This window comes from Pongo pygmaeus, chromosome 18, assembly GCF_028885625.2.
Source record: "Pongo pygmaeus isolate AG05252 chromosome 18, NHGRI_mPonPyg2-v2.0_pri, whole genome shotgun sequence".
In the NCBI taxonomy this organism is placed as follows: domain Eukaryota; kingdom Metazoa; phylum Chordata; class Mammalia; order Primates; family Hominidae; genus Pongo; species Pongo pygmaeus.
In genome coordinates, this window is record NC_072391.2 from 85,760,970 (window position 1) to 85,774,798 (window position 13,829).

General features: G+C 63.3%; 1 protein-coding gene across 3 annotated transcripts in view; it reads left to right on the forward strand.

Moving 5' to 3' along the window:
• Nucleotides 1-1,055: 1,055 nt before the first annotated feature.
• Nucleotides 1,056-13,829, forward strand: part of ZFPM1 (zinc finger protein, FOG family member 1) — an 80,183-nt gene continuing 67,409 nt past the window's right edge. For 2 of the 3 annotated variants that reach the window (XM_054453684.2, XM_054453685.2), the window contains exon 1: nt 1,063-1,448. In XM_054453684.2, the coding sequence (XP_054309659.2) occupies nt 1,409-1,448 (40 nt within the window). In that variant the 5' untranslated portion in view covers nt 1,063-1,408. Of the gene's footprint in view, nt 1,449-13,829 lie in introns of all 3 variants that reach the window. The other variant, XM_054453683.2, reaches the window with a different exon arrangement.

Sequence of the window (13,829 nt, forward strand, 5' to 3'; positions counted from 1 at the left end):
ACACACCCCAGAGGGCAACAGTTCTCCATTTCCAGGCCTGAGCTGACAGCACCGCGCCCACAAACCTCGCTGACCTCTGACTGCTCCGAGAGGGGGCTGTGGCCCGGGCGCTGTGGGCAACTCCTTCGTCGGTCTCCTGCGGGGCGCCCTGGAGAGGCTCGGTGAGGAAAGGCCCCAAGTGGCAACGCCCAGGGCTGCGGGCTCCCGCGCCCCCTCCTCGATTTCCAGCCTGGTCTGAGCTCACAGGGGAAGACCCGAGGTCCTGCTCTCATTGCTGTCCTGAAGGCGCGGACTGACACCATTTGGGGGCCACCGCAGTTGGCGGACCCCACCGCAGTCTGGGACGGAAGCCCCCTCCCTGGCCCGAATCCGCTCCACACCCCAAGTCTGGCCCAAGACAAACGTGGGCGTCAAGGCCTCGGGCTTCCTGAGCCGGTTGTCACTGCCCCCACCGCGCACGTGGAGCGGGCGGCCGAGCCCAGGGGTCTGGGGACGGACCAAGGGCTGGGGGCGGAGTTACAGTGCGGGGGCGGAGCCTCGGCGTCTCAGGGCCCAACCAGGTAGGGTCAGGTTTGGAGGCGGAGCTGGCGCCGAGAGGCGGGGCGCAGGATACGGTGCCGCGGGGCAGCAGAACAGAACCGAATAGGTCTCAGAGCCCCAGCCCGGCCTGGGGGAACATGGCCTCCGGGCAAAAGAGGAATGGGAGAGGCTAGTGGTCTCCCCGGGGCGGGGGCGGGGCCGAACCAGGAAGGGGCGGGCATCGAGTGGGGCGGGGCCAGTGCCTTGAAGGCCCAGACGGACAGGGGCGGGGCCGCAGCGCTGGGGGCGGAGCCAGCGCCGAAAAGAGCTAGGCGGGCGGGGGCGCGGTCGCGGCTCTGGGGGCGGAGCCAGAGCAGTGAAGAGCCAGGCGGGCGGGGGCGTGGCCGCGGCGCTGGGGGCGGAGCCGGAGAGGTGCAGGGCCCGGCAGGAGGAGCGGGGCGGGGCCGGAGCGCCGGGGGCGGGGCGGGAGGCGCGGCGGCCGACGACGCTCAGGCCCGGCCCCGCCCCGTGCCTCCAGCCCGCCCGGAGCGCCTTCGCAGTGGCCGCCTGCTCCGCCGCTCGCCGCCCGCGGGTTCCATTGAGAAAAGCCGAGCGGCGGCGGCGGCGAGTGCGCGGGAGCGGAGGAGCCGGCACCCGCCCGCCGGGCAGTCCGCGCGCCCGCAGCGCAGGACCGTGGCCTCTCGGGCCTCCGCGGCAGCTCCAGCGGCTCCGGGGCTGGGCGCGCGGGCTGGGGGCGCGGGCCGGGGCGGCCGCGGAGACCGGGGGCCGGGGGCATGAGCGGCCCCGCGGCCCCGCCGCGCCCCCGCCTCCCGCCGCCGCCCGCCCGGGGCTAGAGGCGGCCGCCGGGAGGGCGCGCGGCGCCGGAGACATGTCCAGGAGGAAACAGAGCAACCCCCGGCAGATCAAGCGTGAGTCAAACTTTGCCCGCCGGCCCCTCCTCGCGCCCGACCCCCACCGGGGCCCCGCCACCAGCGCCGCCCCCGCCCGTCCCCGCTCTGCCCCGGGCGCCGGCGACCTTCACCCCGCGCCGCGCCCCCCGTGCTGTGCCAAGCGCGCCGTAATCTAATCTCCGCCGGCGGCCTGGGCCCCCGCGTCTCGGCTTGGGCACCGGGGGGTCCAGCCCAGGCGGGGACCGCCCGGAGGCCGGGAGGAGGGTGGTTGGGCGCGCGGCCCGGGCAGCGCTCTGCCCCTCGCGGCCTGCCCCTCCCCCGCATCTGCGAGATGGTGCGGCGATAGGGCGGCCCCGATCTGGGCTCAGATAAAGTTTAAAATATTCCATTCTGCAAGTCCCGTCCTGATAAGATCGTTCTGTCGGGACGGGCTGAAATTGTGATCTTATCTCGCGCGGTTGACTCTCTCAGGCTTTGTATCTAGAAGCGGAGAGAGAGACCTGGGAGGGAGAGGGGACACCCGGGGCCGCGGAGATGCCTGGCCAAGTCCGGCCCGCGTCCACCCCCACCGATGCCGTCTCAGAGCCGCAGGACAGGGGAGGGGGTAGCGCGCAGCTGCCGCAGCCTAGGCACTTGGCTCCAGCCCCCCAGACACCCCCATCCCGTGCCCTAGCGCTGGAGTCCTGAACCCAGGCCCTGTCTGCCTGGTGACACCTCCTGGACCCTGCAAGTGTCCCAGCCAAGGCGGCATGGACAACAAATGGTGCCCTCGGATGCCCGCGGGCACCCCCTGGCATCCCAGTGGGCTGCTCTGAGTCAGAGAAGGGCCTCCCAGGACGCAGCCCCGGGCCGGGGTCGCGCCTGCACGCGACTAAGTTTCTCGCTGGTCCGGCTCCCTGCCGGGTCAGAGGCTGCTGCCCCGCCGCCACATTGCCAGTACCCCCACGATGAGAACTGCGCTGTCGGGGCCACCGTCTGGCCTGGGCGTCTGGGCCGTGCCAGGAGAGAGCAAGAGCAAAGGAAGCTCCCCTCCCCACCCTATGCCAATAATAACTTTGCGCCTCACAGTCAGGGCCCAGGCGCAGGTCTTCCTCCCCGGGGCGCCTCCCCGGAGCCTGACGGGCAGGTCGTCTGAGCCCTGCCAGGAGGCCACGACGGAAACCCGCCCGCTGCCCAGCCGTAGGCGCCCGGGCACTACCTCCTTTGTCCACACGACCACTGCCACCAGGACCCCTTGTGCGGGGCCTGTGGGAGCTTCCCTACTCAGGAGGTCTCCCGAGGCGGGGGTCACAGGCATGAACCGGTTCCCGTAACCCAACTCCCTCAGCGCAAACGGGACCTGTTTTCCGAAAGTCGCCTTCTATCGTGTCAACTCAAGTATTAAAAGCCACCCACAGGTCCCGATCCGCGCTTGTGCTCTGGTTTCTTTTTCCTTCCTCCCCCGAGCGCCTGTGTTCGGTTCTGGGGTGTGTGTGTGTGTGTGTGTTTCGCTGTGATGAGAAATGCAGATAGCTCGGGCAGGGAGATCGCAGGTTGGGAACCGATCTCCAGCGCTGATAAGGCCGCCAGCGCCAGCGAGAGCCCGTAGCCCAGCCCAGCGGGGCGGGCAGAGCGCGCGCACTTTGGGAACTGGGACCGCGGCGGGTGCACGGTGAGCCCTCGCGGCCCATCCTCGTTGCGGCCCGGGACCGGGGCAGAGACAGGGCCCGGACGAGGGAGGCGGGGCCGCGGACCCTCCCTGTCGCTCGCGGCCCGGGGCGCCTCCTCCCCCTGGCAGATCTCAGCACGTTAAGATGCGAAGGCTGATTGTCACCAAGCGGCGGCGCCCGCCCGCCCTCTGCCAGCGCCTGTGCCTGCCCGCTGCCCTGGCCTCACCTGCGGCCGGGCCGCGAGTGCAGAGCGGAGGGGGCCGAGCGCTTCGGGCCGCCCACCCCCAACCCGCGCCCCCATCAAAGCCCTGGCGCAGCTGCCCGCCCCTCTGTGCGCCTTTTGTTCCGTGCGGAGATAGATGTGCCGCGCTGATAAGGCGCGCAACCGATGGTGGCTGCGATAGGCGCTTCCATTTATTAACTTCAAACGTGGGAGCGGGGGCAGGGCGAGGCGGGAGCGCGGCCTTGGCCGTCCAGATGGCGGACGCGATAGGCCGGGCTGCCGACCCGGAGCGCGGGGCCGGGGCAGCTCGGGACCCCCGGCGCCCCCAGCCCGCTGGGCTTTCCTCCCGCCCGAGTCGATGTGAGCTCCGATAAGCGCCTGGCCAGTCGGCCCGATGGCGATCGCCAAGAGCGATAAGAGGCCTTATCTTTGGCCACCAGGCCCGGCCGGGTTGGGGAACAGCGCGGGGGCGTCGCGACTGGGGCGAGTGGGGGCTTGGAACGGCCCGGGTTGGGGCCGGGGAGCCGGCGTCCGTGCGCTGGTCTGTCTGGGGGAGTTTTCTCCCCAAACACACTTAATTGCCAAGAAGTTGATCCTCCCCTGTGGCCGGTGGTACAGTCCGTCAAAATGAAAGAAAACTGGCTTTGCCCGGGCCAGGACGGGGAAGGGGGAGGACACCCCGCCCTGAGGCCTCGTAGATGGTGCGAGACCGCTAGAGGTGGGTTTGTCACCTCCAGAGGGAGAGAGGGTGTTTTCCCCTTGAATCATGCTGGTGTTGCTGGTAGTTCCTAGCAAGAACCAAGTGTACACTGCTTGGAGTTTTCTTGAAAAAAAAAAAAAAATCAAGGTGGTTTCCATGGCCCAGGCTGCTTTGGGGGAGGCCAGTGTACCCTGGTGAGGAGGCACCGCAGACCTGCCTGGGCTGAGTACTGTTTGCTGAGCACTACTGCATACAGGCCCTGGGTCCCAGTGGCAAATGAGAGGGGCAGAGGGGGCAGCCAAGGGGAGCATGGGGGCACGTCCGGTGGTCAGGGACACTTCTTGGAAGGGGGTGACCTTTGGCACAGTAGGGCTGGCCTCAGTTTTCCACTGCTGTCAGGGGAGCAAGGGCTGAGAGGCGCCTGGGGCTGGGGGACCAGCCTGTGCCAGCAGGTGCGAGTGAGGTCAGGAGTGATGGAGTGGGTCAGGTCCTTGGTCTCCCACTCTGAAAAATGGAATCAGGAATAGGTCCCCAGAGCTGTGGGGGTCCCCAGGTCAGGCTGGAGATATTGAGGGTCCACAGAGGCACTTTGCAGTGGAAGGGCCCATGGATCCCACAGGCCAGATAGAACCCTAGGCCATATGGGTAGGACCTTCCGGAAGGAGCCGGGGAGGGAGGGTCCCTGAGCCCCTCCCGTTCCAGCCCAGGCAGCTGCTGCAGCTGAGAAGAAGGTGTTTTTCACACACTCTCAGAGTCTGATTAAACAAATTATTGGTAGCCACAGGATGACTAATTCCCTCCAAGCTTCAAAGTCACCCACCTGCTCTCCCCAGCAGCCCAACGCCCACCCGTGGGGCTGGCAGTGCCATCTGGCAAGGGCCATTTCCAGTTCCAGAGAGAGGGCTGGGTTGGGCCCAGAGGGAGATGGGGTGGTTTCTGCGATGTGTTATGAACATGAGTGGGATGTCTGCACAGAGCCATCCACACTGGCCTTCCATGTGTGGGAGGCACCCGGGTGTTGAGGCTCTCAGAGGCCACCTTACCATGCTCATGATCCAGGAAAGAAGGGGCTGTGGCAGCCTGGCTGACCCTGGTGCTGAACCACAGGGGACAAGTTACTGTGCCTTCCAGAGCTTTCAGTTTCCCCCTGTTGGAAAAATGGATATGATAGTGTCTGCCATCCGGGGGCTGCAGGTCCTGCTCTCAGCATACCCGGTCCTTGGCCGAGTTGCCTCGTCCCCAGTCAGCACCCTGAGGGGACAGTGCCTGCAGCCTGCTTGGTGCTCAGGCTGTGAAGTCATCACTGTCATCTCAGAGTCCTGATCCCAGCCACGTTTTTCTTTCTCTTTTTTTTTTTTCCTTAGTTAAAATTTTTTAAAAACATAGACATGGAGTCTCACTATGTTGCCCAGGCTGGTCTTGAACTCCTAGGCACAAGCTGTACTCCCAGCTCAGCCTCCCAAAGCACTGGGATTCCAGACATGAGGCACCGCACCTGCCCTCAAGCCACATTTAGCAGAGGGAATTAGAGATCGGGAGGTACTCTCAAGGCCCCCCACCCCTAAACCTGCAGGGGAATCCAGCAGGGTCTGGCAGACCCCGGAGCCCACGCTGTCACCCAGCTCTGGGCCGGTTGTGGTTTGCCCACTTTCCTGGGCCTTAGGGAAGGCAGACAGCTCATGTTCATTTGATGGTAAGAATAATATTCATAACAGCCAATGCTTAAGAGCCCTCTCTGTGCCAGGCTGTGTATTAACTTAAAGTAGGTCCTCTTCTGATCACTATTTTACATCTGGGGAAACTGAAGCACAGAGAAGTTTCTCGCCCAAGCAAGTGATGGAGCCAGAGTTGGAACCCAGGCGGCCAGGCCTGTGATCCTTAAGGGTGTGTCCACGAACACTGAGCTGCCTTCTCTCCATCCTCTGGCTTCTGTCTGCCCTGCCACCCTAGGCCTCTCTCAGCCTCAGTCTCCACATCTGTGAAATGGGCCTTTGGGACCAGAGGCCCTCTGAGGTCTTTCCCCAGATGGCCTCCTTCCTAAGACATGACTGCACGAGGGAGGGGGTCCCCTGGGAGGCTTATCCGGGCCTTCCTTGGGCCTGGGACTGCCGTCAGCCCAGCCAGCCCCTCCCTGGAGGTCACCAGGAACCCAGCGTGGCATCCAGCACCGCTGGGGATTTAAATGGGTCAGTTGGGGAAGAAAGGAGGAGGGAATGTGATGCCATTAATTGTGCCCCTTATCTCCTGTTTCTATGCCAACCAGACGTTCCTGGGCTTGACGGGCTTGTGAATAATACTCCCGCTGGTCTATCTGCCATCGACAGCCTCCTCCTGGAGGCAGCTGTTGCCGATCGGTATCGCCAACCCCATGGACCCGGCCCGGCCACGCCATACTCGGGGTCCTGGTGGGGCTCCTGCACACCCGGCCACCATACCCCTGGGTATTCCTGGAGGTTCCCAGTGGCCACTGACCCCATTTCACAGAGGGGGAAACTGAGGCTACAGCCACAGGTCTGCTCTCCAGACCTCGTCTGCCACCCTACACTCAGGCAGAAGTGGCCCAGACTGAAGGGAAGGGGGTTCCAGAACCTGCAGAGGGGGTCGCCTGCGCCCCGCCTGGCTGCACGATCTTTGAGTCCCGCCACTCTGGATGCAGTGTCCTTGGTTGTGTCATTAGGAGGCAGATGACCCCATGGGTGAGGGATCAGCCACCTGCAAGCTGCAGGCAGCGCTTGTGGCCTTAAGGACCAGGGGAGAGCCGGCGCACATCAGGGCTGAGCCCCTCGTTAGGGCCTGTGTGCAAGTCGAGACTTGGGTGGCTGCTCTTGGGCTCCTTTTGGCCCCTGGAATTTGCCTGTGTGCAGGCGGCCCCCATGGAGCTCAGCGCTCCTTCAGAGGCCCCGTCCACACCTGCCTGATGGTCTTGCCAGCCTGTCCCATCACCCGCTCGCTGCTCAGGCCCACAAGCTCTCTGAGAGCAGGACTGGGTCAGTCCCATCCCCACAGAGTGGGCCTCCCGGAACTCTGTCAGATAAATGACCAGACGGACGCTTGGCTCAAAATAGACATGGCCTGCTCACACCACAGCTCTGCCACTTACTGGCCGTGGAACTATGGGCAAGGCCTGCCCATGTGAGCCTCTGTTTTCCCATCTGCAAAGTGAGCGTGATGATAGTACCTGTCCCCTGAGCACTGTTGTGAGAATGGAAGGAAAATACCTGTTATCCAAGACAGCTGCTACTAACCCTCTCCCCCTCCTCCCCTTCCCCTTCCTCCCCTTCCTCCTCCTTCCCTTCATTCCCCCCTCCTCCTCTTCTTCCTCCTCCTCTGCCTCCTCCTCTTTCTCCTCCCCTTCCTCTCCCTCCTCCCCAGCAGCCTGACGCCCACCCATGGGGCTGGCAGTGCCGTCTGGCAAGGGCCTTCCTCCTCCCCCTCCTCCCCTTCCCCCTTCCCCTCTTCCCCTTCCTCCTCCTCCTCTTCCCCTTCCTCCTCCCCCTCTTCCCCTTCCTCCTCCTCCTCTTCCCCTTCCTCCTCCCCCTCCTCCCCTTCCTCCTCCTCCTCTTCCCCTTCCTCCTCCTCCTCTTCCCCTTCCTCCTCCCCCTCTTCCTCCTCCTCCCCTTCCTCCTCCCCCTCTTCCTCCTCCTCCCCTTCCTCCTCCCCCTCCTCCCCTTCCCCCTTCTCCTCTTCCCCTTCCTCCTCCCCCTCCTCCCCTTCCTCCTCCTCCTCCTCCCCTTCCTCCTCCCCCTCTTCCTCCTCCTCCCCTTCCTCCTCCCCCTCCTCCTCCCCCTCTTCCTCCCCCTCTTCCCCTTCATGGTCAATCACTTGGGTGAGATCTGTGGTTTCCAGCTTATCTGAGATGGAGCAATCCCTCTTCCCAAGCTGTCTCCCAGGACAGCCCAGCATGTGAAACACACAGGGGCCCTGCTGTGGAAGGGCCCCTCAACCCTGCTGCTCACATAGCTCACTGCACCGGCCCCAGGTTCCAGGTCAGGGCAGCCCCTGACACCCACCCTCTAGCTGGCTGGCCCTTCCCTCCAGCGCATCCCGACTCCCCAGGCTGTGTGGCCTTGGCATACTCTTGCCCTCTTGGGCTGGGGCTTCCCTTTGGCGAAGGCAGCAAGGAGGGGCTGAGATGATGCTCCTGCCTGTGCCTCTCCACCTCTGCACCCGGCTCTGGGAGGGTCTGGACCAAGCCAAGCCAGTGGGGTTCTGGGGCCAGGCAGCCAAGTGAGAGGCCCAGGGTTTATCAAAGGTCCCCAGCCTACTGTTGGCAGGGCCAGGAGAGCAGTGGGCTGCTCTCAGCCTGGGAAGGTGGGTCAGGAGGAGTAGGGGTCCTCGCAGGAAGGCACACTGGCAGTTCCTGGGGAGCTGCCTGCCGTCTTTCTGGGCCCAGGCAGTGTCATGGTGGCGGCCCTCCCTGCCTCGGTTGGTTCAATGGGCACACCCATTTTTCAGATGAGGATGAGAAGGTCCTAAGAGGCTGGGACTCGAGTCCTGCCCTGGTGGGAGGAAGAAACAGGGGAGGTGGTCTGGTCCTGCCCTCTGCCCAACACCAGCTTTCATGTTTAGCACGTGGCACTGATTTGAGGACCCCAGAGTGAGGATGGGGGTGTGGCTCTCAGCCAGGTGGCCTCAGCCAGTGTCTTCCATATGCCCACTTTAGAGACTCCTCTTTAGAGTGGGAATAACAGGGTCCCTCCTATCCGAGCAGTGTTGGGTAGTCTAACAGGGCTGGTATACAGTAGGTGCTTAAATAGCAGCTGTTTGGAGCAGACCCCGGGTCCCGGGTCAGGAAGAGGACCTGACTTGTTCATGCCAGGTGACATGGTGCTCAGACTCCCGTGGGCCTCGGCCTCCCAGCTGTTCATGGGGCCACTGGGTGGGCTAAGGACTGAGGGGCGGGAGGCCTGGTGAGGACCGAGGGGCGGGAGGCCTGGTGAGGACCAGGTTGCTTGCTGAGGAGTCCCCAGGTTCCCACCCCATCCCCACTGCAGAGGCTTTGCCCCACCACCTGGGCTGCACCCTCAGGGCTCCGGGCGGATGCTGGCCTTCAACTCTGGAGAGGGAGGTGACCAGTCTGGGGACCGCTTCAGACAACAGCGCAACCTCACGTCCTGGCCTGGCCTTGCTGTGACCCTGTGGCCAGTGGCTGTGTCTGGGGCCTCTATTTCTCTCTTGAAGGAGGAGCTTAATGAGAACACCTCCTTCCCGGCTGTTGTGTGGGGCCCGGGCTGGGAAGGGCTGTCCTAGGGACATGTCTGTGAGGGACTTCGCTGCCTCTGGAGCTGCCGGTTGCGTTATTGATATTTTGCCAAAAGCCCTGAGAGCTGGACGTTTAGCAGAGTCCCACTGGCCCTCCCCTCCTTCAGGTGTTAGGTTTTGAAGGGAGGAGGGACTCTGCCTGAGTGTGCCACGCCCTGGACTGGGCCGGCCTCACACCCCAGCCCCAGCTGTCCTCTTCTTGCCCGAGATCTGGCCCACTGCTAAGATCATCGCTGGCATTGGCCAACCCATTTTACAGGCGAGAAACAGAGGCCCTGGAGGCGTGACATGCATGAGGTTACGTGACGTGGGAGCTGGGGCCGTGGACCCCGGGGGTGGGCCCAGGTTTCTCTGGGCACTGCCCACTCAGCACCCCCAGGCCACCAGCCCCACTGCATCGTGGCCCGGAGAGGCCCAGGTTCCTCCCCATCTCCTCCTCCTTCCCCAGCTGCCTCGTGTTTTGGGGGAAGGCAGTGGCCCTGCTGGGGCAGGAATGTGGTGGCTGACCTTGGGCAGAGCCAGGTTAGCAGATAAGCAGGCCCCTCCCCTCAGCCTCCCGTGCCTCCGTCTGCTTCCCCAGCTTCCCCTGGACTGCTGGCTGTGGTCTTGGGAGCCTCAGCTTCCCCAGCTGTGAAATGGGTGTTGGGGCCTGGTGGGCAGCTTCCGAGAGCTCAGGCCCTGACTCCCCCGGTTCCCTCCGTTCCCCACCTGGGGCTGGAGTGAGCCAGGCGTGCTGAGGGCTCCGGTCTGCTATGTGCCTTACGGGCATCCCCGTCCTGCCCTTCTCCAGACACCACTTAGCTTTGGGTTCTCCACCCATTTCGCACGTGAGAAAATCGGGGGTCAGAGCTGGTGGGTGGCTGTGCTAAGAGTCTCACAGCACACAGTGGTGCTCTGGCTGTGGAGGCAGCGGCAGGGCAGGGTGGCCCTGCCCCAGCTCCCGGGCAGGCTGCCTATGCCTAGGACCTCCTGGACTGTCGGGGGTGTGGCTTCCTGAGAAGGAGGGGGCAGCCACCGCGGGCTTCCGGGTTGCTCCAGGAGCTTCCCTGTGGGCTGCCATGGTTGGAATCCTGGAGTGGAGAGTCCTAGACTCTCTGTCATTATAGGGAGGTTACCTTGCTTCTCCAAGCCTCAGTCTCCATCTCTGCAAAATGGGGGTATCGTGAGGCACCAGGCTGGGCTCCAGGGTTGCCCAGTCTTCGTGCAAGTCACTCAGCCATCCTGAGCCTCAGTTTCCCCACTATAAAATGGAGCAGTGATGCTCACCTCACGGGGCTGTGAGGAGCGATGCCACCCAACACGGGAGGTGCAGCCCGGTCCAGGGCCCCCTGCAGTCTGTGCTGTGTAACAAAATCCACACAAACAGGGCAGGGGCCCCCTTCCTCTCCCCAGGTTGCTGACGTCCCTCAGGTGTCTCTGTCACGGCTGGCCTTGCATGGGCCCACTCCTTCCCACTTCCTTCTGGGCACCTGCACCCATCACCGCCTCCTGCCCCAACTTCCCTTTTTTCCATCAAGCCCCCACTCCCCAAGTCAGACCCAGGGAGCAGGAGCAGAGGAGGCCCCAGGGCCACATGGTCGTAGCTCCTTCCCAAAGTGGTGCATGATGAAAGACCTGCTGGGGAGTCCTCCGGGGACAGGGGACAGGGCCTCACGGTTGATGGTGCGTCTATCCTGGACATTCTCAGCCCCCAGTGAGGGACCAGGTGCCTGCAGCTGCCCTCTCAGCCTCTCTTGGGGTTCCTCTGGCAGCAGGCGCCCAGACCCTGGTGATGGGAGAGGAAGCCAAGACTCAGAGCCATCAGTGGCCACAGGGCCCTCCCCCCGATGTGACCCCAGGGCTTAAGCCCCTCTCCACACTCAGCCCCCAGGTTCACCGATGTCACAACACCTACTGGGCATTTACTAGGCCCCTGCCTCACACTCGGCCACCGTGCCCAGGATTTGACAGACGTGGCCTCATGTCCTTCTCCCGGCAGCCTTTGAAAGAGGCTCAGTGTGCAGATGGGGAAACTGAGGCATAAAGAGTTTCAAGGTCAGCCCCAGCCCTGGAGCTTGAGCTCCTAGATCTGGGCGGGGAAACCACCTGGCAAATATTTTGAGGAGGGAACGAGAGGAGGGCAGCAGTGGTGGTTTTTATAGGAGACCTTTCCCTGCTCCCGCTGGACCAGGGGATGCCCGTCTTGAGGCTGAGGAAACTGAGGCCTTCCTGTGTCTCTAGGCAGATCCAGCTCTGGCCTCAATACTGTGTCCTCTGGCTGTGTGACCCTGAGCAAGTCCCTTCCCCGCTCTGCGCCAAGGTGGCCACTGCAGGGCCTTAGAAATGTAGGAAAGAGATCAGAGCCACAACTAGACCTGGCACACATAGGGCAGGGCCAGCCCTGGGCACTTCCAGGAAGTCCCAGACTGTGGGATGGGGCTCCAGCCAGCCAGGAGCCCTTGATCGAGGCAGTTGCTCTGTACCCCGTGGTCCATCGGTCAATCCTTGGGGGCTGGAAGGAGTGGATTGGAGGCTCCTTCTTCCCAGTGGACAGAGGTGCTCTGTTTAGGGCCTGGGTGCCCCGTCTCGAGGAAGGGCCCTGAGGACAGGTGAGCAGCCCCTCAAAATTTAAGGGTACACTGAGCACACCTGGGCCCGAGGGGCCGAGGCATGTGAGCCATGCCTCGGGTTGAGACCCGCAGGGGCAGGGCCCCCAGGTGCCCCCAGGCTACCTGTTTATGAGTGATAGTTCCCGACCCCAGGCCTGAGCCCTGGATATGCTCCCAGAGGGGACAGGACACCCTGCAAGTCCCAAGGCAGGAGGATGGGGTGTTCACACCTCAGTCCTGCTGCTGTCCCCAACACCATCTACCCTCTTTCCACTTCATGGGCCTGGAACAGCTCAGGAAGGCTTGGGACTACCCCAGCCTTCTTGGGACCCTGAGGCAGTCGGCCTCGGTTTCCCCCATTGCTCATAGGCCCACACCCAGCTCCACCAAAACCAAACATTTTCCCAGAGAGCAGAGAGACCCCCTAACTCCGCCATGGCAATGGTCAGTGGGCACCCAGGCCCTCTGGGGCCCTGGCACAAGCCGATCATCCCCATACCCTTCCAGCTCTACAGGCTGCGGCCTGGTCTGCCCTGCACTGTCTCCTGGTCCGGGCCTCTGGCGGGCACAGGTTTCAGCTCCTGTGATAACTGGGAAAGTTGAACTGGCCCCATTACTGCGCCAAGATGGTGGGTGAGATACAGCCTTGATAATGGAGGAGATACCAGCTTCTCGGTGGCCAATAGCCCAGCCTCTCCACCCATTAACATTCCCCACCAGCGATCCGCCGCCTATCTCCTCCATTTCCACTCCTCCCGAAGATAAGAATGGAAATTCTGACTTCATAGCTCACTGATTAAAGTGTCTGGATTTCTTGATAATACACAGATAAATTATGTTTTTGAAAAAGAAGGTAGGGAGGAGGGTGAGGAGGATGGGGGCCTGGGGTGGGTGGGAGCCCTTGGCCGTCTCTCCCAGCCTCTTTCGGCCCCTGGGCCAGGCCGTGAACCACAGAGCATCCGGCCTACACCGCCGCGGCCTCTGCACAGACCCCATGTCAGGAGGTGCAGAGTTAGCTCGCAGCAGGGCCCGGGCTGGGGAGGAACAGGCAGGGCGCAGTGTCAGCTCAGAAGACAAACAGCAGAAACACATCGTAATGCTGGAAATGGGCTGGTGTTGGGAGCTAGTAACCGTGGCCCACAGGCCTGCGGGGAAGCCCTCTGTCAGGGAAGTGCCCCTCCCAGCAGCCTGGTGGTGGGCAAAGGGTGGAGGAAAAGCAGAAGTCTGGGCTTGGCTGGCTGCACCTGTCCTGGGCCATGTCTCTGTGCCTCAGTTTCCCCACCTGTCAAATGAGTGGGAGCACAGGGCTCTCCTCACAGCCTTGCCAGCCATGCAATGCCCCAGGGTGGGCATTTCGCCTGTTTGGATCCCTGGTGTCCCCCTGGTGCCTAGAACAGTGCCCGGCTATACAGTAGGTACTTAATAAATGTGGAGGGCCCAGGCAGAGCCCCATTGGCCAGCTGGGGAGGGGGAGGGGCTTGCTTGCATTGAGAAACCCTGTGTGCTCCCCAGCCCGGCTCCCACCCTGTGCCCAGCCATCCCTGGCCCTGCTGCTGCACCTGACAGCTGTGCCCAGATGGGACTCAGGTGCCATCGCGGCGTCTGTCTGGATAAAGCCGCCTCCTTCAGCTGATCTGAGATCCGGCGCTGATGGAGCGATTAGCGGTGATTAGAGCCCGGCGTGCGGCTAATCCTCCTGCTGAGGGACAGGTGAAGCAGCCTTAGGGGTGGAGGGGGCCAAGGGGCCCGCTGTGCAGGGGGGAAACCGAGGCCCCACAGCTACGATGTCTCCTTGAGGCAGTGGCCTGGCCGCTCCCTCGCTAGCAGAAAGGCTTCCTGTGGTGCCGCCTGGGCTCCCAGTGGATGCAGGCCAGCTTGCCATTTCCCCCTTCCTGGATTTTATATTTTAAGTGACTCTTGAGAAATGAGATCCTCTGGGTTCCCAAAGGCAGGATCCCTGGGGCAGTGTGGATGGTG